The sequence below is a fragment of the Eubalaena glacialis genome, chromosome 18 (genome assembly GCF_028564815.1).
Source record: "Eubalaena glacialis isolate mEubGla1 chromosome 18, mEubGla1.1.hap2.+ XY, whole genome shotgun sequence".
Classification (NCBI taxonomy): Eukaryota; Metazoa; Chordata; class Mammalia; order Artiodactyla; family Balaenidae; genus Eubalaena; species Eubalaena glacialis.
The window spans coordinates 52,381,859-52,408,258 of NC_083733.1; the positions used below are offsets into that span (position 1 = coordinate 52,381,859).

The following is a 26,400-nucleotide window of genomic DNA, read 5'->3' on the forward strand; positions in this document are numbered from 1 at the left end:
TTGCTTTGGGTAGTATAGTCATTTTCACAATATTGATTCTTCCAATCCAAGAACATGGTATATCTCTCCATCTGTTTATATTATCTTTAATTTCTTTCATCAGTGTCTTATAGTTTTCTGCATACAGGTCTTTTGTCTCTCTAGGTAGGTTTATTCCTAGGTATTTTATTCTTTTTGTTGCATTGGTAAATGGGAGTGTTTCCTTAATTTCTCTTTCAGATTTTTCATCATTAGTGTATAGGAATGCAAGAGATTTCTGTGCATTAATTTTGTATCCTGCTACTTTACCAAATTCATTGATTAGCTCTAGTAGTTTTCTGGTGGCATCTTTAGGATTCTCTATGTATAGTATCATGTCATCTGCAAACAGTGACAGTTTTACTTCTTCTTTTCCAATTTGTATTCCTTTTATTTCTTTTTCTTCTCTGATTGCCGTGGCTAGGACTTCCAAAACTATGTTGAATAATAGTGGCTGGAGTGGACATCCTTGTCTTGTTCCTGATCTTAGAGGAAATGCTTTCAGTTTTTCCCCATTGAGAATGATGTTTGCTGTGGGTTTGTCGTATATGGGCTTTATTATGTTGAGGTAGTTCCCTCTATGCCCACTTTCTGGAGAATTTTTATCATAAATGGGTGTTGAATTTTGTCAAAACCTTTTTCTGCATCTATTGAGATGATCATATGGTTTTTATTCTTCAATTTGTTAATATGGTGTATCACATTGATTGATTTGTGTATTTTGAAGAATCCTTGCATCCCTGGGATAAATCCCACTTGATCATGGTGTATGATCCTTTTAATGTGTTGTTGGATTCTGTTTGCTAGTATTTTGTTGAGGATTTTTGCATCTATATCCATCAGTGATATTGGCCTGTAATTTTCTTTTTTTGTAGTATCTTTGTCTGGTTTTGGTATCAGGGTGATGGTGGCCTCATAGAATGAGTTTGGGAGTGTTCCTTCCTCTGCAATTTTTTGGAAGAGTTTGAGAAGGATGGGTGTTAGCTCTTCTCTAAATGTTTGATAGAATTCACCTGTGAAGCCATCTGGTCCTGGACTTTTGTTTGTTGGAAGATTTTTAATCACAGTTTCTATTTCATTACTTGCAACTGGTCTGTTCACATTTTCTATTTCTTTCTGGTTCAGTCTTGGAAGGTTATACCTTTCTAAGAATTTGTCCATTTCTTCCAGATTGTCCATTTTATTGACATAGAGTTGCTTGTAGTGGTCTCTTATGATGCTTTGTATTTCTGCAGTGTCCATTGTAACTTCTTCTTTTTCATTTCTAATTTTATTGATTTGAGTCCTCGCCTTTTCTTGATGAGTCTGGCTAAAGGTTTATCCATTTTGTTTATCTTCTCAAAGAACCACCTTTTAGTTTTATTGATCTTTGCTATTGTTTTCTTTGTTTCTATTTCATTTATTTCTGCTCTGATCTTTATGATTTCTTTCCTTCTACTAACTTTGGGCTTTGTTTGTTCTTCTTTCTCTAGTTGCTTTAGGTGTAAGTTTAGATTGTTTATTTGAGATTTTTCTTGCTTCTTGAGGTGAGATTGAATTGCTATAAACTTCCCTCTTAGAACTGCTTTTGCTGTGTCCCATAGGTTTTGGGTCGTTGTGTTTTTGTTGTCATTTGCTTCTATGTATTTTTTAAATCTTTACTTTGATTTCTTCAGTGATCTCTTGGTTATTTAGTAGTGCACTGTTTAGCCTCCATGTATTTGTATTTTTTACATTTCTTTTTCCTGTAATTTATTTCTAATCTCATAGTGTTGTGGTCAGAAAAGATGCTTGATATGATTTCAATTTTCTTAAATTTACTGAGGCTTGATTTGTGACCCAAGATGTGATCTATCCTGGAGAATGTTACATGTGCACTTGAGAAAAAAGTGTAATCTCCTGTTTTTAGATGGAATGTCCTATAAATATCAATTAAATCTATCTGGTCCATTGTATCATTTAAAGCTTGTGTTTCCTTATTAATTTTCTGTTTGGATGATCTGTCCATTGGTGTAAGTGAGGTGTTAAAGTCCCCCACTATTATTGTGTTACTGTTGATTTCCTCTTCTTAACAGCTGTCAGCAGTTGCCTTATGTATTGAGGTGCTCCTATGTTGGGTGCATATATTTTTATAATTGTTATATCTTCTTCTTGGATTGATCCCTTGATCATTATGTAGGGTCCTTCCTTGTCTCTTGTAACATTCTTTATTTTAAAGTCTATTTTATCTGATACGAGTATTGCTACTCCAGCTTTCTTTTGATTTCCATTTGCATGGAATATCTTTTTCCATCCCCTCACTTTCGGTCTGTATGTGTCCCTAGGTCTAAAGTGGGTCTCTTGTAGACAGCATATATATGGGTCTTGTTTTGGTATCCATTCAGCAAGCTTGTGTCTTTTGGTTGGAGCATTTAATCCATTCACTTTTAAGGTAATTATCAATATGTATGTTCCTATTACCATTTTCTTAATTATTATGGGTTTGTTTTTGTAGGTCCTTTTCTTGTGTTTCGCACTTAGAGAAGTTCCTTTAGCATTTGTTGTAGAGCTGGTTTTGATGGTGCAGAATTCTCTTAGCTTTTGCTTGTCTGTAAAGCTTTTGATTTCTCCGTCGAATCTGAATGAGATCCTTGCCAGGTAGAGTAATCTTGGTTGTAGGTTCTTCCTTTTCATCGCTTTAAATATGTCATGACACTCCCTTCTGGCTTGTAGAGTTTCTGCTGAGAAATCAGCTGTTAACCTTATGGGAGTTCCCTTGTATGTTATTTGTCGTTTTTCCCTTGTTGCTTTCAATAATTTTTCTTTGTCTTTAATTTTTGTTAATTTGATTACTATGTGTCTTGGCGTGTTTCTCCTTGGGTTTATCCTGTATGGGACTCTCTGCGCTTTCTGGACTTGGGTGGCTATTTCCTTTCCCATGTTAGGGAAGTTTTCGACTATAATCTCTTCAAATATTTTCTCGGGTCCTTTCTCTCTCTCTTCTCCTTCTGAGACCCCTATAATGCGAATGTTGTTGCATTTAATGTTGTCCCAGAGGTCTCTTAGGCTGTCTTCATTTCTTTTCATTCTATTTTCTTTATTCTGTTCCACAGCAGTGAATTCCACGATTCTGTCTTCCAGGTCACTTATCCGTTCTTCTGCCTCGGTTATTCTGCTATTGATTCCTTCTAGTGTATTTTTCATTTCAGTTATTGTATTGTTCATCTCTGTTTGTTTGTTCTTTAATTCTTCTAGATGTTTGTTCTTTAATTCTTCTAGGTCTTTGTTAAACATTTATTGCATCTTCTCGATCTTTGCCTCCATTCTTTTTCCGAGGTCCTGGATCATCTTCACTATTATTATTCTGAATTCTTTTTCTGGAAGGTTGCCTATCTCCACTTCATTTAGTTGTTTTTCTGGGGTTTTATCTTGTTCCTTCATCTGGTACATAGCCCTCTGCCTTTTCATCTTGTCTGTCTTTCTGTGAATGTTGTTTTTGTTCCACAGACTGCAGGATTGTAGTTCTTCTTGCTTCTGCTGTCTGCCTTCTGGTGAATGAGGCTATCTAAGAGGCTTTTGCAAGTTTCCTGATGGGAGGGACTGGTGGTAGGTAGAACTGGGTGTTGCTTTGGTGGGCAGAGCTCAGTAAAACTTTAATCTGCTTGACTGCTGATGGGTGGGGCTGGTTTCCCTCCCTGTTGGTTGTTTGGCCTGAGGCAACCCAACACTGGAGCCTACCTGGGCTCTTTGGTGGGGCTAATGGCGGACTCTGGGAGGGCTCACGCCAAGGAGTACTTCCCAGAACTTCTGCTGCCAGTGTCCTTGTCCTCATGGTGAGCCACAACCACCCCCCACCTTTGCAGGACACCCTCCAACACTAGCAGGTAGGTCTGGTTCAGTCTCCTATGGGGTCACTGCCCCTTCCCCCTGGGTCCCGATGCGTACACTACTTTGTGTGTGCCCTCCAAGAGTGGAGTCTCTGTTTCCCCCAGTCCTGTCGAAGTCCTGCAATCAAATCCCGCTAGCCTTCAAAGTCTGATTCTCTAGGAATTCCTTCTCCCGTTGCCGGACCCCCAGGTTGGGAAGCCTGATGTGGGGCTCAGAACCTTCACTTCAGTGGGTGGACTTCTGTGGTATAAGTGTTCTCCAGTTTGTGAGTCACCCACCCAGCAGTTATGGGTTTTGATTTTATTGTGATTGTGCCCCTCCTACCGTCTCATTGTGGCTTCTCCTTTGTCTTTGGATGTGGGGTATCTTTTCCGGTGAGTTCCAGTGTCTTCCTGTCGATGATTGTTCAGCAGTTAGTTGTGATTCTGGTGCTCTCACAAGAGGGAGTGAGAGCACGTCCTTCTACTCCGCCATCTTGAACCAGTTAGCTCACCCATTATTTTACTTTGGCCTCACCACAGCCTTGGAGATTGGAGGTATTTCAATTTTGTAAGTGGGAACCAGAGGCCCAAAGAAGGCCTGTAATATGTGCACAGTCACACAGTGAGTTAGCCAACCTCATCTCCCCAGCAGTGGATGGGTGAGGGAAGCTATGTCATCTTTGGCAAACGTTTTATCCCCTTTGAGCCTCAGTTCCTTCCCTTGAAAGACTAGGATGATTACTCCTATCCCTCAAGGTTGCTGGGAGGCTCGAATTTGTTCAATAATGCACGTGACCTGTGGGTCCTGGTCACAGAAGTGATCAGACACTCTGGCTGATGTAATTATCATTACCCCTTCCCCTCCCATTGAATTTGTGGAGGAGCAGCATCTGACAGCATTAAAATCCAGCTGCAGTTGGAAGGCACTCTGATGGTCTCCACTGTGGGTACATCCTCCCTCTCCCCCAACTCCAAAGCCCAATCTCCAGTGAGTAAGCACTCTCCTGTGAACTGCAAGGATTTTATTGCTGGAATCCTCTAATCAGACACCTGGACATGGCAGGCTGCTGACACGACTTAGTGATCAGGCAAGTGGCTTCCTTGGGGTTCCTGGGAGGGACAGCTCCATCAACACAAAGGACTTGAGTATATTTTATCCTGCAAAGAGAAGGTCAGGAAACCTAGTGAGGCCTCTGGGGTCCAGGAGACATCAAGCTGCACTGAACACTGGGGAGAGGCCTGCAGGCTTGTTTGGAGGGTAGCCTCTGGATCTGAGCAGGTAAAGGTGGATTCCTCCCAATGAAGCTTCCTCCAATGGAACAAAGAAGAGGGGTCTCCCTGGTGGGTTGAGGGCAGTCTGGGATAGAGTGGGGGAGGCTGCTGAGGACCACCTGGCAGGGCTCCACAGTGGGCCCCTTGGAGTCTCCAGGGATGAGCTGACCCCCATCTGTTTCCCCCCTCTGTCCCTTGGATACTTGCAGCTGAAGCAGTGGCTTGTTCCCACCACCTCTTGGGGCGGCAGTGAGAGGATTCACTCTGGTCCTCCACTCTGGGCATCCCAGGCCTGGGGAAGGCAGGAGTGGAGCTTTTGGACTCAGCCTCCTCTTATGGCATTTGAGGCACAGAATGGCCCTTTGGGGTGCAGGGAACAAGGGCAATGTGGGTTTTAGGTGGGATGGAGTAGGGGACTTGAGGCACTAAGGGAAAGGAACTGACGTTTGGAGAAGGCAAGGACTCAGTGTTAATGGTTTGCAGAAGATGCAGGTCATGGGCTGGAGAGGCTGCCATCAGGGAGGCCAGTGCTGAGCGCCTGACACCAAAGCCAGGTGGTGCCACAGAGACAGGAAGGCCTAGTCAGGGCCAGCTCAAGAGCTCTGGGGGTGGACTGAGTCTTCCTACCCGAGCCTTTCCCGTGCTGTGCGTGTCTGCCGCGTCCTCTCTACCTCCTCATTCATGAGGCTCTTTCTCCTCCCAGGTTCCCAGGGAAGGGCCCTGGTGGAGAGGAAATGAGCTCCCCCACCTCACACTGCCCAGAGCAAACCCCCCTCACCCGCCCCAAGATAGGCGCCAGAGGCACAGACACGCACAGCCGGACCCACCAGAACACCGAGAGTGTTTTGCCTACCCTCATCTGTCAACTTCCGGTCAACGCAGCTCTTCAGTTGACTGGCAGTGTCCAGTACCAAAGGGTCTGTTTCGTACTGTCTCACATTTGCCATATAGTCCTCAGGGGTTCCCGCCACGAACAGGCTAAGAGTCTCCCTCAAGGCCGGGCAAATGTCGCAATCTAAAACACAAAGATAAGGTGACCCTCCCTGGAAAGGCACTCATCAGAGCACACTCTGGGGCCCACAGCGGGGCCCAAGCCTGTCTGACACTTCTTTTTCCAGGAGGTACTGCCAGGCCTCTCCCAGGCCACAGCTTGGAGTTGCCCTGGGCTGCACAGGGAGGGGCTGTGTGTGACAGCAAGATGCTGGTCCTTCAGTCCACAGAGCGCACTGGCTCAGCCTCCCTCCCATCTGGAGGCTCTGTGGGAGGGTCAGCTGACACGGGAAGCTTAACAACTGAAAATCCCCAGGTTGACCAGAAAAGAGGCAGAAATGCTCCCAAATCAGGCCTCCTGAATGATGGCCGATGGCAGCCTGTCACAACTGCATGTGAATTTGAAAACAGTCTGGTCTCGATGTTATGGGTTTTTCAGGAAGCTCAGTGCTTACAAATGGTCTCACAGGTAGTAAGTGCCAGGAAGGCCAGAGCACAAGCCCTGAACCCTTGGTCAGGCTCTCTGGTGGCTCCTTCCCTGCCCTGCTTTCATCACAGTGTCCTTGATCTTGTCAGTGGCCTCTGTTGAGCCACTCCCCCGAATTTGTTTCTGGAGCCCCGAAACCTCCCCTACATGATGGCCCAGAAGTTCTAGTTTTCTGTTGATCAAGTCCTGCCACCTGGTGACTTTGACAGTGTTACCAAACTCAGGCCTGGCTGCTCACCGCTTGAAAGCCAATACTCGAGAGGTTGGAAAGGAAAGTTTGCTTTATTCCAGAGGCCAGCAATCAGGGGAGAGGACGGATTCCTGTCCAAAGGCCAACTCCTAACTGCCGATCAAGGCGCAAGAGCTTTTAAGTGGGGTTTAAGGGGTGTATAGGCGAGGGAGGGGGCAGAGTAGCACAGTCAGGTCTGACAGTCATCTTGAAATTGGCAATGCGGTGGTCTGATCACCATCGTCTTGATTGTTTTAAGTACAGTTAATCTTCAGTTCCAGGATCAGTTTGTTCCCATTTCCTTGAGGCCTGTTCTCAGAACTGTGTGAAATGGGGCAGCTTATGTCATGGCTACCATCTGGTCATCATGTACTCATCTTCCTCCACCTGGGGGGGCTTTAGTATCTGCAGAACAGCTCAAAGGATATGGTTCTGAATATTATCTACAGCCCCTGAGGAGTAACTTGAGGACTAGACTTTGTTTAATGACGAAACGATTATTTTGTCTTGTGTAGAGGCTTAGAGTTTAAAGTATAACTAAGTTCTAAGGCCATGGGGGTGGTTACAACAGTACCTCAATCTACACAGGAATATTTTCCCCAACCTGCTTCTTCTCTTGAGTGTCTCTGTACTGTTGCCCCCATCACCTCTCCAGAGCTCCGACTTCTGGAAAAGCCAAGCCCCTTCTAGGCCCACAGTCCCTGGGCCATTTGCACAACCAGTCCTGCACCCCTGCTGCCTCTGTGAACTTATCCCTGCCTTTCTTTCCTCCCTCAGTGACCTCCTTTCTGCTTCTTGACCAGCCCGAGTATGCTTCTGTAACAGGGCTTTTGCATGTGCTGCCCTCCCTGCCCGGAATGCTCTTCCTCCCAGTGGCTGCATGCTTCGTTGCCTCATTTCTCAGGTCTGTTCAAATATCACACGTCAGAGAAATTTCTCCATACTCTTTTTTTTAAAAAATACGTTTATTTATTTATTTATTTATTTTTGGTTGCGTTGGGTCTTTGTTGCTGTGCGCGGGCCTTCTTTAGTTGAGGTGAGCGGGGGCTACTCTTCGTTGCGGAGCACGGGCTCTAGGCACGCAGGCTCAGTAGTTGTGGCTCACGGGCTCTAGAGCGCAGGCTCAGTAGTTGTGGCGCACGGGCTTAGTTGCTCCGTGGCATGTAGGATCTTCCCAGACCAGGGCTCAAACCCATGTCCCCTGCATTGGCAGGTGGATTCTTAACCACTGCGCCACCAGGGAAGTCCTCCCCATACTCTTGACCCCTTACATCAAAGGCGCTGGCCCCCTCCTTCCCCCCATGGCACTCTCTTTTTTCCCCCTGCTTCACTTTCCTCCATAGCACTTCTTGCCATTGGTTGATTGTCTTTCACTCCCTCTTAGATGCATAAAGAGCTGCAGGAGAGCGAGAGCTTTGCTGTGTGTGCTGCTGCATCCCCAGGACTAGGACAGGGCCCAACACTCAGTGGGTGTTTCACAATGTTTGTTAGAATAATGGAAGGAATATTCCATTTCTCTGGAGTTGATAAACAAGAATATTTTTACTTCTATTTGCTGTAGATGTGCTTATGAATATTGCCTGGGATTAATTAAATAAGGTGAAGGTTTAAAATATTTTGATAAGTCAGAATTAAGTAACTTTTTGTTGGAGGCCCCTGGCTGGCCTTTTCTCTGAGTCACCTTTGGCAGAATAAGGTTTGCTGAAGCCCAGAGTTGAAGTTGGGGCACAAGTTGTGTGACCACAATCAGAACATTATGCCAGATAGGATTCACATCTGGTAACTGCTCTTGGCAAGGAGGCACCAAGTATTGAGCTCCGGCTGTCAGCTGGTCTCCGTGGAGCCCTCCCTTGCCATGGCTACTGATGCCTGGGGGCCATACCTCTGAAGGTCACCCCATGAGGGGCTCAGGTGGCTGCAGATGTGCCTCAGAGTTCCTGGGCAGGAACGTGAACACCATATGGCCCAGGCTGCACGTGCTTGCCCTTTGTCTATGTGGGACAGGACTTCAGTGTGGTGGGACACCTGGGCACGGGTCACAAGCCTCCTGTCCTTCATAAGACACTGCCCTCCATCCCCTCCCTAGCTCTGTGAGATGAGGAAGCCAGTAGCTTGGAGTGCTGAAGTAACACAGGTCGCTTCTATGGATCCAGCCCAGTACCCTTCCGAGGATGCCACAAGACCATCTGAGACGTCCCCGGATGGTGGGGACATTTGGTGAGGTCAGAGCAAAGTGCTGAACAAGGTCAAGAGAGGAGTTGCAGCAGATGTAGCCCTTTCCTAATGCAAGTTTTTTTAAAATAAAATTTTAATTTGGGATAATTTTAGATTTATAGAAAAGTTGCAAAGATTTGTTAAAACTGAGAATCAACATTGGAACATTACTGATAACTAAACCCTACACTTTATTTGGATGTCACCAGGTTGTCCACTAATGTCCTCTTTGGGTTCCAGGATCCAATATACAACCTACACACACTGCATTCATTGTCTTGTCTCCCGAGTCTTCTCTGCTCTGTGGAGTGACTCATTCTTTCCTTGTCTGTCATGGCCTTGGCAGTCTTGAGGAGGACTGGCCAGGTATTGTAGAATGATCCCCAAGCTGAGTTTGTCAGCTGTTGTTCTCATAATGTAGACTGGGGTACAGACTTTGGGTTTTGAGAACACCACAGAGGTGAAGTGCCCTTCCCATCACCTTACGTCAGGGTATATATGACAGCAGTATGTCTTACCACTGGGTATATCAGCCTTGATTACTTGACTAATGTTGTGTTTGCCATGTTTCTGCACTGTTTACCCCTTCCCCTGCTGTTTTCTTTAGAAATGAGTTACTAAGTCTAGCCCACTCTCAGGGAGGTCAGGGCAGTAAGTTCCCCCTCCTGGAGGGGATAATCTACATATATGATTTGGGATGTTTCTGTAGGGAATGTTTGTTTCTTCTCCCCCATTTATTTATTTAATCATTTATTTATATCAGTATGGACTCACACATATTACTTTATACTTTGGGTTATCATCTAATATTCTGTTATTTATTTTGTTGGTCAAACTGTTTCCAATTTGGACATTGGAAGCTTTCTCAGGCTTCCTTCTGCTAGAGTTTTCAAGGACCATCTCATCTTGTTTGCACCAACAAACTGCTTTCCTAGAGTGGAAGGTTGAACTTGACTCTTGAGAGAGTTTTCAGCACGTGGAGGGGCACCTCTGGTGGACCCAGCACTCTGGGCCTTAGGACTCCCATCCACAGTGGCCTGTAAGGCTGTGGGCCTCAGGGTCTCTGATGCAGGAGTCAAACCCCACAAACCCACAGCTGTTTACTGATGCTTCTGGATAGGCTATGCAGTCCAAGCACCTCTTGGGACCAGGTGCACTGACGGAGGAGGGCGAGACAGCCAGGAGAGGGGGCAAGGCTGGAGCCACTAGGAGTCAAGAACGTGCCCAGGAACTTGCTCCCTTAAGGGTCTGAGAAAAGCTGGCGGCATGATCAAAAATGACAGAACTACCGGCCCCTAAGAAAACCCACGTGGCCACAAGTCCTGTGAATTCCCTGGTAGGGAGTGATTCAGAGCCCAAGGCTGGTGTCCACCAGTCCTCGGGGCCCAGTCCAGAGACTGCAGCAGTTAAGATATTTAGGGGGCTTCGGTAAGGTCCAGCTCCTCATTCTTATCTCCAGGACTTAACCTTGGGGAAAAGGTAAGGATGCTGGATGACCTTTTGTCTCCCTGTAGTGGTGTAGACCTGTCCTTGACCCTCCTGTGCTTTCCTCTCCACAGTGTGGGAGAGTACTGCCTTTGGAGCCTGGATAGGCTGGGGGGAAGGATGACCAGGAAAACAGGTGATGGCTGGGGCTGGGACAACAGAGCATTTGGCTCAGAATGGAGTCCCTTAGAAATGTCAGCTCCAGCTGTTCTTTGGCCAAGATGCCACCACGTCTTCTCCAGGAGCTCTGCTCTCAGAGTAGGAAGGGCTTCCCACACTAAACACCCGCAAGGGCTGAGGGAGCCACCTGCGCCAGGTGCCTGCCCACAGGCCTGTGGAGCTCCCGGGAGGGGTGTGGGCTGGGCTCAGGGAGCTAGTGGTTTATAACGCAGCAGGAACCGTGCCCTGAGCAGAGCATCCCGGCGCTGACACGACGAAGGGGGCACTGCTTGTGCTGGCCTTGCTGGTGACCAGAGAGCTGACCTTTGAGATGGGTGAGGGTAGGAAGGAGGGTGCAGATGGTCTTCCTGACCCTTGCCCCATGCCATCTCACTGCACCCTTCCATGGTCATCTCCAGGCAGCTTCTAGGGACAGATTTAGAGGGCAGCTGGCAGATCAGTGCCCAGGAGTCCTGCAGAAACCCCTGAGGCTTTCAGTCTTTGAATGCAGGGGGAGGTCATTAGCTGTGCACACTGTGAGGGGTAGTTAGTTGGGGGTAGTGGTGCTTATTGGAAGGGAAGAAGCAGGCAGGCTGGTATGCCTGGGGTAAGTGGCCAAGGGCAGAGGGGTCTCCAGTCCTAGCCCCTCTAGCTGCTCCCTTCTGCTGGGAGTGCCTCATAGAGAATGTCTTCTGTCTGGGATATAACAGTCCTGGGAGAGGGTGGATCTCAGTGGGAGGTGAGTCTGGAAGCATTGGATATGTGAGTTACTATCAAGTGGTGGGGAAACGGGAACCTCCTACCCCGGTGATTCCTTTGATGAAGTGTTTTCTGTCTGTGCTTTCAGCGGAAGCTTGCCCTATATTTTACGGAGTGGTTAGCACTGTGGTCCTCGGAAAGCAGGACACTGTTGGACCTAGCCCTCGAAACAGTCGGCACTACTGAATGGGAAAAAGCAGCCATAGAAAAAAATCCAGGATTGCTACAATGAGTTGGGATTTCTGGACAAGCTCAAGCCTCTGAAAGTCATGGTAATTTACTCTCCCCATCCACCACCCTGACGACACACATGCAGCATATTGCAATATGCCACATGGTAATAGACTGTGCAGTCATGGGATATGTGAGAGACAAGAGCTATAAACAATGAAACGCATAAACCTTTGCTCCACCCTACGGCACGTATGATATGCAATCACAGGCCACCTGCACACCCAGCCTCTTCTGCTACCGAATATGTCCACAGCATGCCAATTAGCTCCCACACAACAGCGGACTAGTATCAATGCAACACACCAGGTGTGTTGACTTGTGATTTTTTTCTTGGTGAGGGGAGTTGGCATTGGAGGAGCAGAATTTTAATCTTTGTCAGGAAAGGAAGAATTCAGCTCACATGCACTAGGAGTCCTGTCAGAGCTATTTTAGGAATATTGAAAATGAGCCCCTGCCTTTAGACTCTTTTCCCAGGAAGGGACTCCCTTGGCTTTGTAAGGTTTCTGGCTTGTGGCCACTTCACTTCCTCTTGTGCCCACTTTGATGGCTATTCCTCTGGCTCAGAGCCCCACTTCCACTGACATTGTCTCAGTGCCTACAGGCCAGAATTCCACTCAGGTGTTTTGGGGCCTGAGGCTCCTGAGGCAGCTCCTAGCTTCACGCAGCTGCTCAGCTGCGCTAGTAATGTATCTCCTGAGGAAAGATCTTTCTTTCGTTGTTGTTCTTGTCACACCTCATACTACCAGATAGCTAGTCTGTCTTTTACCCTATTTTCCTCAAAGTGTTGATACTGCGTAGCGAGACGTTTTTCCATAAGGCAGAGTTTCTTGCACTAATATAAGCACACAGGGCACATGGGGTTGTTTGCAACACCTGCATGTACATTCCGTACACCCAGTCACCTGACAGAAGGGGCTCAGGTGCAGGAGATGTGGCACAAACCCAGCCTCCGCAACCTTGCTCCTCCCTCAGGGCCAGCCCCTGCTACGCCCTTCAGAACCCTTGTCATCTCCTCCCCTCCCTGGCATGGCTCGTTGCTCTGTCTCCATCCTGACACCTGTGCACAGGCGATTAGGGAGCCATCCTCCTCCTGGCCTGCCTGATGGCAGCCCCCTCTCCACTGGTGGGTCTGTGGGCCAGAGGTTCTTGCTGGGGATGCAGCTGAATCACTGAGGGTGAGGTGTGAGGTGATCCTGGGGAGACAGGGTGGCCCTGCTGTGGGCTCAGGTCCTGTCCCTCCTCATCCTACTCCCTCCCAGGGTTCCATCCTCCTCAGCGACGAATGTGTTAACTATACAGTGTCCACGGCGATGGATGATATTCTAGGAGACATTTGCAAACTGCTCCCTTTGGGGAGATAATCTTTGTGAGTGATGCCTGGTCTATGCTTGGTCTTCCTGCCCTGTTCTCCTCATCAGCTGCAGCTAGAATCCAACACCTGTCCCCACCTGACTCTGATAAACTAACTGCCGCTTCCCTCAGTGTGCCCATCGTCTGTGTGCTGTGCGGGGAGGATGTGAGGCCCAGCAGGAGATCTTGGGAGATGGTGAGAAGTGACACATGTGGTCATTGAGAGCATGGGGACCGGAGTCAGAACCAGGGTAAGCCTAGGCTCTGTCCTTGGCAAGCTGTGGCACCATGGGCAAGTTTTCTGTAACTTTCTCAGGCCATTCTCTCATCTGTGAAATGGGGATTGTGTGTGAAGATTAAGCAAAATAACACATATCTAACCCCCGACTTCACCAGCCTGGAAAGATAAAAGTGTTGTCCTGGGCCACAGATAACATATCTCCCACTCTGGCCTTTATCACAGTTGCAGAGCCTCTAGTCCTTTAAATGTCCCTCCGGTTATTGGAGGGCGACTCAGGAGATGACCTGAGTAGGCTCATCACAAGTCCCCTCTTTTTTCCAGTGGCATTTGCCATTTTCTACTTCTTAGGTGGATGTCTTCTGAGGATCCTGACCTTTCTTCAAGGACACTTAGTACCACTCCTGTCCTTGGGTTCTGCCACTGGGACCAGGACCCCCATGAAGTCTTGGGCCAGGAGGAAGGGAGTGGATGGAAGAAGCTAACCCAGAGGCAGTGTTGTTGTCATGGAAAGAGCTCAGGCTCTGAAGTCTTAATTGCAGGATGTGCCACATGGGGCACGTGTCCCGAACCCTCCGAGCCTACTTCTAAAAGCATGAAATGGGTAATTGCGTTACCAGTAGGAGACTTGTGAAGCTACAAGGAAGGGACTAGGTTTTACCTCTGTCTCCTAGGGTCTAGGGCAATGTCAGCTACAGTGAGCGTGGCCCACAAAAAGAGTGGCATAACTGGTAAAATCTCTCTACTGTCTGGCCAGGTGGGCAAAATAAGGTCACATACCAGGAGCTGAACTTGGGACTTGGGGCTAAGAGGCCAGGGCCTTGAGTCCTGGCTCTTCTTTGACCTGATGGCTGAACGTAAGCATTTAAATTCACCTGTTTGTTCATTCTACACCTTGATTTTACATCTGCCAAGTGCTGGATGCTCTGCCAGGCTTAGTATTAAGTGTTCAGGTCATCCTAAAAAGATGTAAAATTTTGTTGAAAAGTACAAAATAAAATTTGAACAGATAAAGAGCTAAATCATATCCTTGTATAAGATGAATTGACATTTTAGAAATGTCATCTGTTCCCAAACCCATCTAAATTAATCTTTGTTCGAATGAAGATTGACTTAATATTTGCCCCCCAAAATAAATGCTTGAAGTCAACCAAGGAAATTTTGAAAAACAGGAACTGTAAAGTGGATTGTTCTCACCGGGTATTGCAACAGAAGTATAAGTCTCCAGCTAATAAATACTCTAGCTTTAGTGGAGGAATATTTAGGTGGTCACTGTGACAGAAGAGAAAACACATGGATAGAGTCAAAGATAGTTTAAGATATAATAATAACAATTTATTGAATCATGAAGAAAGAATGGATTTTTAAAAAATGGCATTGAGGGGCTTCCCTGGTGGCGCAGTGGTTGAGAATCTGCCTGCCAATGCAGGGGACACGGGTTCGAGCCCTGGTCTGGGAAGATCCCACATGCCGCGGAGCAACTGGGCCCGTGAGCCACAATTACTGAGCCTGTGCGTCTGGAGCCTGTGCTCCGCAACAAGAGAGGCCGCGATAATGAGAGGCCCGCGCACCACGATGAAGAGTGGCCCCCACTTGCCGCAACTAGAGAAAGCCCTCGCACAGAAACGAAGACCCAACACAGCCATAAATAAATAAGTAAATAAACCCAAAGTTTAAAAAAAAAAAAAGATGTAACACTTAGGATTTCAGCTTTAAAAAAAAAAAAAAATGGCATTGAGAAAAATGGCCAAAGATTAAAACAATCGAGATGGATCTACCAAGGCTTTTCCTGTGGATTTATGTGGATTAATGATTTAATTAACATTGCTCCAATAGTTAATTATTCATCAGTCACAACTGGTTTCTCTGTCTCTGTCTCTCTGTTTCTCTCTCTTTCAGTATGATATTCATGAGATCATAAATACTTTGTCTCCTAGGGCAGAATATACAATGGAGAAAAGACAAACTCTTCAGCAAGTGGTGTTGGGAAAGCTGCACAGCCACATGTAAATCAGTGAATTTAGAACACATGCTCACACCATACCCAAAAATAAACTTAAAATGGCTTAAAGACTTAAACATGACATGACACCATAAAACTCCTAGAAGAGAACATAGGCAAAACATCCTCTGACATAAATCGTACCAATGTTTTCTTAGGTCAGTCTCACTAGGCTATAGAAATAAAAGCAAAAATAAACAAATGGGACCTAATCAAACTTATAAGCTTTTCCACAGCAAAGGAAACCATAAACAAAATGTAAAGACAACCCACAGCATTGACATATATACACTACCAAATGTAAAATAGACAGCTAGTGGGAAGCAGCCGCATAGCACAGGGAGATCAGCTTGGTGCTTTGTGACCACCTAGAGGGGTGGGATAGGGAGGGTGGGAGGGAGACGCAAGAGGGAGGAGATATGGGGATGTATGTATATATATAGCTGATTCACTTTGTTATAAAGCAGAAACTAATATACCATTGTAAAGCAATTATACTCCAATAAAGATGTTAAAAAAATAAAAAAAAAATAAAGACAATCCATAGGCTGGGAGAAAATACTTGCAAACAATGCGACCAACAATGGCTTAATTTCCAAAACATACAAACAGCTCTTACAACGCAATAACAAAAAACCAAACAGCCCAATCAAAAAATGGGCAGAAGACTTAAATAGACATCTCTCCAAAGAAGACATACAGATGGCCAATAGGCACATGAAAAGATGCTCAACATTGCTAATTATTAAAGAAATGCAAGTCAAAACCACAATGAGGTACCACCTCACACTGGTCAAAATGGCTATCATTAAAAAGTCTACAAATAACAAATGCTGGAAAGGGTGTGGAGAAAAGGGAACCCTCCTACACTGTTGGTGGAAATGTAAATTGGTGCAGCCGCTATGGAAAACATTATGGAGGTTCCTCAAAAAACTAAAAATAGAATTACCATATGATCCAACAATTCCACTCCTGGGCATATATCTGGACAAAACTATAATTCGAAAGTGTTCATAGCAGCACCATTTACAATAGCCAAGACATGGAAGCAACCTAAGTGTCCATCGACAGATGAATGGATAAAGTAGAAGTAGTATATATATATATATATATATATATATATATATATATATATATATATATATATATATACACACACACAACGGAATACCACTCAGCCATTAAAAAGAATGAAATAATGCCATTTGCAGCAACATGGATGGAACTAGAGATTATCATGCTAAGTGAAGTAAGTCAGAAATACAAAGACAAATACCATATGATACCATTTATATTATTTATTAATTTTTAAAATTTATTATTTATTTATTTATTTATTTTTGGCTGCATTGGGTCTCTGTTGCTGCCCGTGGACTTTCTCTAGTTGCGGTGAGCAGGGGCTACTCTTCGTTGTGGTGCACAGGCTTCTTACTGCAGTGGCTTCTCCTGTTGTGGAGCATGGTCTCTAGGCACGTGGGCTTCAGTAGTTGTGGCACGTGGGCTCAGTATTTGTGGTGCATGGGCTTAGTTGCTCCACGGCATGTGGGATCTTCCTGGACCAGGGATCAAATCCATGTCCCCTGCATTGGCAGGCAGATTCTTAACCACTGTGCCACCAGGGAAGTCCTATTTATATATGGAATCTTAAATATGACACAAATGAACTTATTCACAAAACAGAAATAGACTCACAAGCATAGAGAACAGACCTGTGGTTGCCAAGGGGCAGGGGTGAGGGAGGAATCGATTTGGAGTTTGGGATTAGCAGATGCAAACTATTATATATAGACTGGATAAACAAGGTCCTACTGTATAGCACAGGGAACTATATTCGACATCCTGTAATAGCCATAATGGAAAAGAATATGAAAAAGAATATATATATATATACACACACATATATATACACACATATATATATAAACTGAATCACTTTGCTGTACACCAGAAACTAACACAACACTGTAAATCAACTATACTTCAATAAAAATAAATTAAAAACAAATAAACAAACCAAAAAACTAAACCTTTGTCTTCTAATCAGATGCTTGGAGATGGCCTTAGGACATTAGTGCAATTTTCCCAGGTTGCCGCCTCCTGAATAAAGCAATTTTGCCTTTTCCAGCAACTCTTGTCTCTCCAGTATCGACCTTTCCAACAGTGAGCAGCTGAATTTGGGTAGGGTACTGGCCTCCTCCAGTTACACTCCTGGGTTGAACACAATCACTGACTACATAGACAGGGATGTTTACTGTGGGAACGGCAGCAGAGCTCCATACTTGACCACCTGCTCAGTCACCCAACATCCCTCCCCCATTTTCCCCAATATGACCCTGTCTAGAGTTTTTCTCTCTTGTCACTGCCCAAATATACTGTAGCCCATAAAATCGACTTCAGCCCACATGTATTTGAAGAGAAATAAGATAGTATTTATTAGCTTCCAGATAATAGGTGGATGCACTGCGTATGGAAATGACAAGCTTTAGTGTGTCTTTTGATTTTGTAGCTTTGTGAAGCATAATACAATGTCTCTAATTATTTCTGTGATCGGTTGCAGAGTACACACCACGGAAATCTTCGTGCGTCCCTTTGAGAGGAGCGAGACCCCATCTCTTTATGGGAACTTCGGGGCACCACTTCCGAGAGCCTATTGCTGGGCATCTTGGCCTTTGCCGAGACGTCTGGAGAGGGCGCCCCTAGCCAGCGTCCGCGTCTGGGTGAAAACTACATTACCCAGGTGTCTCTGCGCTGCGCGTCTGCGGCGCTGGGCCAATGAAGGCCGAGGAGAAGGACGCTCTCATACTTTGCGAAACCTGTCAAGGAGGGACTTCCGGCGTTCTCCCGGCGGCGGTCATTTTGGTGACCATGGGTCGGCCTGCCTGATCTGGTTCTGCAGCTCTTGGTTCGGCCCGAGGTAAAGTGAGCGGGAAGGGGCGAGAGAAGACGTTGTCTGCAGCTCATAGAGGCTGGTCTGTGGCTTGGAGAGGGCGCCGCCTGGGGTGACTCCGCCCGGGGGCTGGGGTAGGGGCTTGGCTGAGCCCGCGGCGCCCGGGCTTGGGCGCCCGACTCTCCCGGCTTCGCTCCGCCACAGGCTCTCTGGCGGCTGTGCTGAGGGACCCAGCAGAGGTTGATGCTCCGTGCCGCAGGCCTTCACCTGCCCAGACCCCCACCTCCGAATCCTAAAGCTTCGAATGAGGGGCGCCTGCTCAGGTCACTTCAGGTTGTCCCCTTTAAGACAGTGGAGCGTTCCTGGGTGGAGTCCCCATTTCTGACACCCAGTGCAATGAGTAGAGGACTGTTACATGCAGAGGGACCAACATGTGCAGAGCCATGGGGGTGCGATTGAGGAGCATTCGGGAAACCTGGGGCGAGTCTCCTTATGGAAACATTGTGAGCGGATGAGCGCTATGTGGAATGGTAGTTGCCCGAGCAGCTGGGCCTGCATTCTGAAGACGCTGGTAGCCACGGAGAGTTGTGAGCAGATAGACTAGATTTGAGCTAGAATTCTAAAAGTTTCCTAAAGGATGCTGAGAGATCAAACTGCGTGCGGGGTAGAGGGTAGGGGTGGGCAGTTGAGGACAGTGGATATGGGGTGACGTTGTGGAGGCTACTGCAAACAGACCAGAATTACCATGGAGGCTGGACCGGAGAGGTGGCTGTAGAGTGGGGAGAAGTGATCCAATTATGAGAAGTTTTTTTTTTTTTTTTTTTTTTAATTTATTTATTTTGGCTGCTCTGGGTCTTAGTTACGGCGCACGGGATCTTTGTTGTAGCATGTGGGCTCTTAGTTGTGGCATGTTTGCAGGATCTAGTTCCCTGACCAGAGATCGAACCCAGGCCCCCTGCATTGGGAGTGCAGAGTCTTAACCACTGGGCCACCAGGGAAGTCCCTATGAGAAGATTTTAAAGGATAGAAAAACTAGCATCCACTCAGCCCTCTTTCCCCATTTTTAACTAGGAGTTTATGAAACAACCACTCATTTCAACACCGAGAGATCAGTATTCTAAATGTGTAGGTATAGGTAGGCATTTCAATTCAACACTGAAATGTATGAATTTAACAAGTTTATGCAAACACTTAATATTTGGTTCACACCTTAATATACCATAAAGCAGTATATTAAGACACTAAAAAGTCTTAAATATTACATTTTCTCAAATACTCAAAAGGTAAATATAACACACATCTAAAATTTCAAAAGCCATTAAATCATTTGCACTGAAAACATTGACAAAAGCCTTAATTCTGTGGATGGTAGTTATAGCTCATATTTAACACTTGACATACACTAAGGCATACGATACCAACATCAGCCCCATGAGGTTGGTACCACTTTTATGCCCATTTTACAGATAAAAACACTGAGGCACAGGAAGATTGAGTCCTAGTTTAAGGTTACACAGCTAGTAAGAGGCAGCACCAAGGACTGAAGCCCAGAAGTTAAAGTCAGGTCATCTTGCTTCAGGGTAGGCATAGGAGGTTGGATCAGCCCTTGAGACCCCACCATGGATGCCCTTCATTCATAGTCTCTTCCCACAGGTTTCCATGGCTTCAGAAGCACTTATGAGCAATGCACAGGTGAGTAAAGATTGTCTCAGGCCGTCACTCTCCCCATCTCCCACCCATGGTCTCCAGGATGTGTCCTGGGACCCCCTGCCTGCCACTCTACTGTTGTCATTGGTTCTGAGGCCTCTCCTCAGACTCAAGACCCTGAATCCAGGCCAGGGGTTATATGGAGGGGTCCCTGGTTTCTGGCCACTAATAGTCTGTCCTGTAGAAGGTATTAAATGTACTGGAATCACCACGTGCAAATGCTTAGAGGTGAGACTGAGTGGCAACCGCAGTTCTCCATTACGTCTTATGGGATCAGAGAGCCGGGGTGCAGGAGTCAGGCCTGAAATGGCAGGCTGAGGAACTGTGCCTCTATTCTGGGGACACTGGGAGCCATGGAAGTTTTGGAGTAGAAGAGGGTCTGAATCAGGTCTAAACAGACTTTCTTTGGTCACAGAGTGGAGAGCAGACAGTAGGAGTGAGGAAGGCTTCTGCAGTACTCTAGATGAGTGTGGTGACAGCTGGACCAGGTTGGTGGCTGGATCAGGGTAGTGGCTGTGGATGGGGGTTTGTGGATTTGTTTTTAAAGTAGGTCCAACAAAACTTTCTGACTAGAGAGGGGAGTTGTCTAAGTTTTGGCCTTTGCAGCTGGAAGGAAGGAGATGCCATTAACTGGAATGGGGAAATCACTTGTAGGCGTAATTTTCAAGAGGGAATATTAGGAGTTAGATTTTGGCCATGTTGAGTCTGAGATGCAGAGACCCCCCCCCCCCCAAGTGGAGGCTTTGAGTGGACAGCTGGACATAGGTCTGGATTTCAGGGGAAGGATTCAGGTTGGAGACACCACAAGCTGGTGGCCTGTGTGTGGACTGGGGTGGAGCTGTGAGTCATTTAGGAGGGGGAGTCTTCAGATCATGGTGACAGTGTTGTTAGGGGACAAGGAAGAGGAGGGCCAGATTGGAGGACTGGGCCTCTCTCTTGAGCACCTGAATGGGGCTGGTGCACATCACAAAGGCAGATGAGGGAGAGTAGCGGCCGTGCGGGAGGAGGTAGGTGTGGGGGAGAGGTGGGTCTGTAGGGGACCAAGGCTTCCAAGGGGGAGTGCACATGAGGTGGATGTGGGAGCATAGCAGTAATGGAGGTGAGATGGCAGTGAGGCCAAGGGCTACTCCCCCCTCTAAAAGCACGCTAAAGGTTTTTTTTTTTTTTTTAAAGTTATACAATTTTTATTTATTTATTTATTTATTTATGGCTGTGTTGGGTCTTCGTTTCTGTGCGAGGGCTTTCTCTAGTTGCGGCAAGTGGGGGCCACTCTTCATCGCGGTGCGCGGGCCTTTCATTATTGCGGCCTCTCTTGTTGCGGAGCACAGGCTCCAGATGCGCAGGCTCAGTAATTGTGGCTCATGGGCCTAGTTGCTCCGCGGCATGTGGGATCTTCCCAGACCAGGGCTCGAACCCGTGTCCCCTGCATTGGCAGGCAGATTCTCAACCACTGCGCCACCAGGGAAGCCCCAATGCTAGAGTTTTGTGGTGACCTTTGGTGAGGACTGCAGGGTTTCACTCAGGCTGGCAGATAAGCTCAGGGGCAAATGGGTCAGCTGGGAGAGTAGCTAGGCCTGGGCTGGGGGACGGGAGGTTCTGGGTTTTGAATGAGGCTTGAATGGAAAGAGGAAGGCTGAGACTGGTGAAGGGACAGCATGTGTAACACAGCAGTAAAGAGAAATTAAAAGTATGTGGCAACTGCATGTGGTTCTAGGTGGCTGAAGCTGAAGCAAGGGAAGGGCATGGTGGAGAGGCCTTTAAAGCAGGGCTAGGGGCTTCCCCTGCCAGTGTGGGCCATCAGGGCTCTGGGGCAGGATGGATCGTAACTGTGTTTGGCAAGCACTCTCCAGATGCCTTGTGCAGAGTGGCATGTGGGGAGGCCAGGGAGATGCCTTTGGTGTGGGCTGAGGTGGAGGAGGTAGCAGTGGTGGTGGGGGGTTGGAAATGTGGGGGAGGTGTAGTCAATGGAGTGATGTGTTCAGTGGAGAGAGCGAGAACTGAAGGTCCCAGGGACTTGCTCCCAGCAGCTTAAAGGAAGAAAACTGAGCCCATGTCTGGTGTATCTGGGAACCCTTGGGGAACTTGCTGGCAAGAGTGGAGGTGGAGACTTTCATGCCATGCCCAGTGCTTGGATGGCATTTATTTATTTGCCCACATGCCTATCGTGGATGTGGGATGGCACATTGATCAATAGGAAAGAGGAGAATGCTGGCACCAGTGGCATCTGGGCCTTGTATATCCTGAGTTTTGGAGCTGGAGAGGAGTGGGGGCAGGGAGTGGATGTTGGGGGGACTGAGGGTCCTGGTGAGAGAGGCTGCTCAAGGACGTTGCCTTCCCCATCATGGTAGGGCACTGTAACCTTTGAGGATGTGGCTGTGGACTTGTCTCAGGAGGAGTGGGAGCTTCTTGATGGGACTCAGAGACTCCTGTACCATGATGTGATGTTGGAGAATTTTGCACTTGTAACCTCACTGGGTAAGTCCTTCACACTCAACCGAGTGTCTTTGACTGGGTTCTTTCCTTCCTTGTTTCTCCAGGGACCACTCTTTCCTTCACACAGCCAGACTGTGGACATTGCTCCCTTCCTGTGTTTTCTTTCATAGGTGCTGTGGGTGCCAGGCTTGGCTGAGTGTACTTTCCCATCCTCTCCCAAGCAACCCTGAAGCCTTTCAGGGAAGGATATGGGAGTAGGAAGTCTGCAATGAAACCAGTGGATCCCAAAGACTTGGTCACCCTGACAGAGTGACTGTCCAGATATATTGCAACTCTCTGCCCCAGTTCTGCCCCCTTCCATCCAGCTGGCATTTCCTCATGCCTGACTGTGCCAGGAATTGCAGGCACCAACATGGTCATTACTTGTGGGGACCACTGGGCTATTCCTATAAGATACTCCTCCAAGGTTCTTTTTGTAACATTAGTTTTTTTTCCTGTGGTCATGGGGTGGGTTGCTCTGCACCAGTGCTGTCTACTCACCTGCCTTGTCTTTCACTTAGGACTTGCGTCTTCCAGGTTCCATGTAGTTGCCCAACTGGAGTTGCAGGGAGAGATGTGGGTGCCTGACAGGGCAGGCCTGACTCCAGCCATAGCAAAAGGGCCCTGGAGGGGCACTGGCCTTGGGAGGTGGGACCTGAGGGATGGCTCCATGTCAGGGCTGGGTTCACATCATACCAGGAACCTCTCTAGTGCCCATTGTTGTTTTCATGCCAAGGTCAGGGGCCATAATTTACTTCTATCTTTTAATCTCCATTCTTGACAATTTACCCCTTTATCATTTCTATTCTGACTTCTGGCCAGGGCTAATCCATGCCTGTCTGGCCTTCAGGTCTCCCCTGTTCCTCTCCACTGCTCCCTCAGAAGGGCTCTCCAACATTGAGCTACACATAATGTATTAGTGAGATGTAGACATATTCTAAGCAGTACATGAACACCAGCTACTTGGTTGCAGTTGGTTTTCCCTTTTGTTCAGTGCTCATGTCACTAGCAGACAAGCCCCTGCTGAAAGCCATTTGCAGAGGAGTGAGTTGGGAGACCCAGCCTCTCCTTCCTGTACTGCATCCCACCTATTTCCTTGCGCATAGTAGACCTCCCCATTGTATGATCTTGCCAGGCTCAGAACTGCACAGCAGACCCTTTCTTACGTCACTTCAGCCCCTTTGTCCTCCCAACAGTCCTATGTACTAATTCCTGGGTTTGTAAGAAGTACATTTGTGATAGGGCTGCCCCCTCCCACCAGAGGCTGCATGCTTTCAGATTGTTGGTTTTGAATGAAGGATGAGGAGGCACTTTCTCAAGGCATGTTACAACTCAGGACTCCCAAGGCAGGTCCAACCACCCAGAAGGCCTACCCTTGTGGGATGTGTGGCCCAGTCTTGAAAGACATTTTGTACCTGGCTGAGCAGCAGGGAATATACCCCAGGCAGAAACTGCACATGTGTGCAGCATGTGTGAAACAACTCTGGTTCAGTGTAAGCATTCACCAGCAACAGAAGCAGCACAGTGGAGAGAAACACCTCAGAAGGGTTGAGGACTGGCTTTTGCTTGTTAAGAATTGCAGAGTCCACATGTCAGAGAATCCCTTTATGTGTGGGGATGGTAGGAAGGACCTCCTGCCCAGCTTGGGCCTTCTCCAGCATCAGACCACTCACAGCAAGAGGAATTCACCTAGAAGCACTGAATGCAGGGATACTTTTCACAATGGAGAAGGGCATTATAGGTCAATGTGGGAAAGCCTGTAGCCACAAAAATAGGCTCGTTGAACACCAAAGAGTTAACACTGGAGAAAGACCTTATCAGTGCATTGAATGTGGAAAATTTTTTAGGCACTACTCTAGACTTACGGTACACCAGAGAGTTCACATGGGTGTAAGGCCTTATGGACGCAGTGAATGTGGGAAAGCCTACAGCAGAGGTTCCCACCTTGTTTGGCATAAAAAACTTAACACTGGAGAAAGGCCTTATGAATGCAGGAAATGTGGGAAAGCCTATAGCAGCAAACACACACTTATTCAACACCAGAGTCTACACTGGAGAAAGGCCTTATGAGTGCAGCAAATATGGGAAACTGTTTAGCCATAACTCCAGCCTTATTGTACACCAGAGAGTTCACAGTGGAGCAAGGCCTTATGAATGCAGCAAATGTGGGAAAGCCTTCAGCTATACACACAGACTTGTTCAACATCAGAGAATTCACACTGGAGAAAGATCTCATGAGTGTAGTGAATGTGGTAAAGCCTTTAGCCAGGAATACAGACTTGTCCAGCACCAGAAAATCCACACTAGAGAAAGACCTTATGCATGCAGTGAATGTGGGAAGTGCTTTAGGCGAAGCTCTGGCTTTATTGAACATCAGAGAATTCACACTGGGGCAAGACCTTATAAGTGTAGTGAATGTGGAAAATACTTTAGCCACAAAATCACACTTGTTTGGCACCAAAGAGTCCACACTGGAGAAAGGCCTTGTAAGTGCACTGAATGTGGGAAATTCTTTAGCCAAAGTTCTGGCCTTATTGTACATCAGAGAGTTCACACTGGTGAAAAGCCATATGAGTGCATAAAATGGGAATTGTTGTAACCAAACATCCAGCCTCATTTTACACCAGAGAGTTCACACTGGCGAAAAGCCTTATGAGTGCAACGAATGTGGGAAACCCTTCTGCCTTAAACCCTCACTTGTTCAATACCAGAGACTACACACTGGAGAATGGCCTTATGAGTGCAGTGAATGTGGGACATTCTTTAGCCACAAGTTCAGCCTCATTAAACATCAGAGAAGTCACATTGTAGAAAAGCCTTAAGGTAATGACCTTTCCTCATTTGTTACCAGAAAGTTCAAACTGGAGAAAGGCCTCTGCAGTGCAGGGTGTTTGCTCTCTGCTTGGTCAACGGGAATGACACCAGGGAGAGGTTCTGAGAGTAGTCTTTATAAAGTAGCCATCAACCAAAAGTTGTATCTCATACATCTGAACATCCATAGTGGGGAGATTTCCTATGAGTGCCGGTTATGTGGGAAGCTCTCAGGACCTGTATTGCAGTTTGGCCTGCTCAAGGCCCTTGCCTGAGTTAAATCACTGCCAGTACCTGCGGCAGAAGCCATCTCGCGTCTGCCTGCTGGCTAATGTGCATCAGGTTACCCAGTGTGCCCAGGGAAGGCAAACCTCTGTACTCCCCCCTTCCCTGGAGGAAATCATGAGTGGTCTAAGGTCATTGGAGGCATAATTACATTCACACACTGGGTGTGATTAGAGTTGTGGGGAGTGAGCTAAAGAGGATGTACCCCATCTGAAGTGCTTCCAGAAATATTCTGCTCACTAAAGCTGTGAGGGATGAGCATGTATAGATATTCTCAGGACTTAGAGATTTACATTTCTTCTATGGACAAGGTCACTGGCAGAGCAAATAAAGCTTTCTGGATTCCTGGGGCTACTTGGGCTGTTTACCTCAAAGCCACTGTTAGACAGGCAAGAAAATGGAGACTGAGAGAAGAGAGATACTGTAGTCCAAGAATGTGACTTTTGTGACTCACAGTCTTTATTGCTTGCTAGTCTTTCCTTCCATTGAAGTAGAGGTGTCCCACCAGAAGGTTGAGAATAGTTATGGTCAAGTCAATATGTTTGTCAAATATTCCAGTTTTTCAAGAGAAGCAGGAGATACAGATTTTTTGAAAGCTCGATTGAGATATAATTGATGGGCAGTAAACTGTGTACATTTAAAGTGTAAAATGTGATGTTTTGTCATATGTATGGGCATATACATATATGATTTAATGATATTTAACAAATTCATCACCCTCCAAGTTACCTTATCCTCCTTTATAATCCCTCCTGTCCTCCCTCCCTAGCTACCCATTCTCATGTCTTTCACTAAAAACTTCCAATTCTAGAATTTTGTATAAATGAATAACAAGATGTTTACTCTTTTTTGCCTTTTTTCCCTCCACACGTCATAATTATTTTCAGATTTCTCCATGTTGCATGTATGGGTACTTTATTTGCTTCATTAGAGAGTAGTATTTACTTGTATGGATATATCACAATTTGTTTTTC

The 26,400-nt window shown here is 46.7% G+C and overlaps 1 protein-coding gene across 1 annotated transcript; it reads left to right on the top strand.

Moving 5' to 3' along the window:
• Positions 1-18,104: 18,104 nt before the first annotated feature.
• On the top strand, positions 18,105-26,003 carry LOC133079125 (zinc finger protein 304-like). The gene is given in 6 exon segments (XM_061174456.1): positions 18,105-18,178; positions 19,805-19,843; positions 22,207-22,333; positions 22,462-24,369; positions 24,371-24,913; positions 24,915-26,003. Coding segments are annotated over 3 exon segments (1,203 nt in total). The 5' UTR covers positions 18,105-18,178; positions 19,805-19,843; positions 22,207-22,333; positions 22,462-23,947; the 3' UTR covers positions 25,153-26,003.
• The last annotated feature ends 397 nt before the right edge of the window (positions 26,004-26,400 follow it).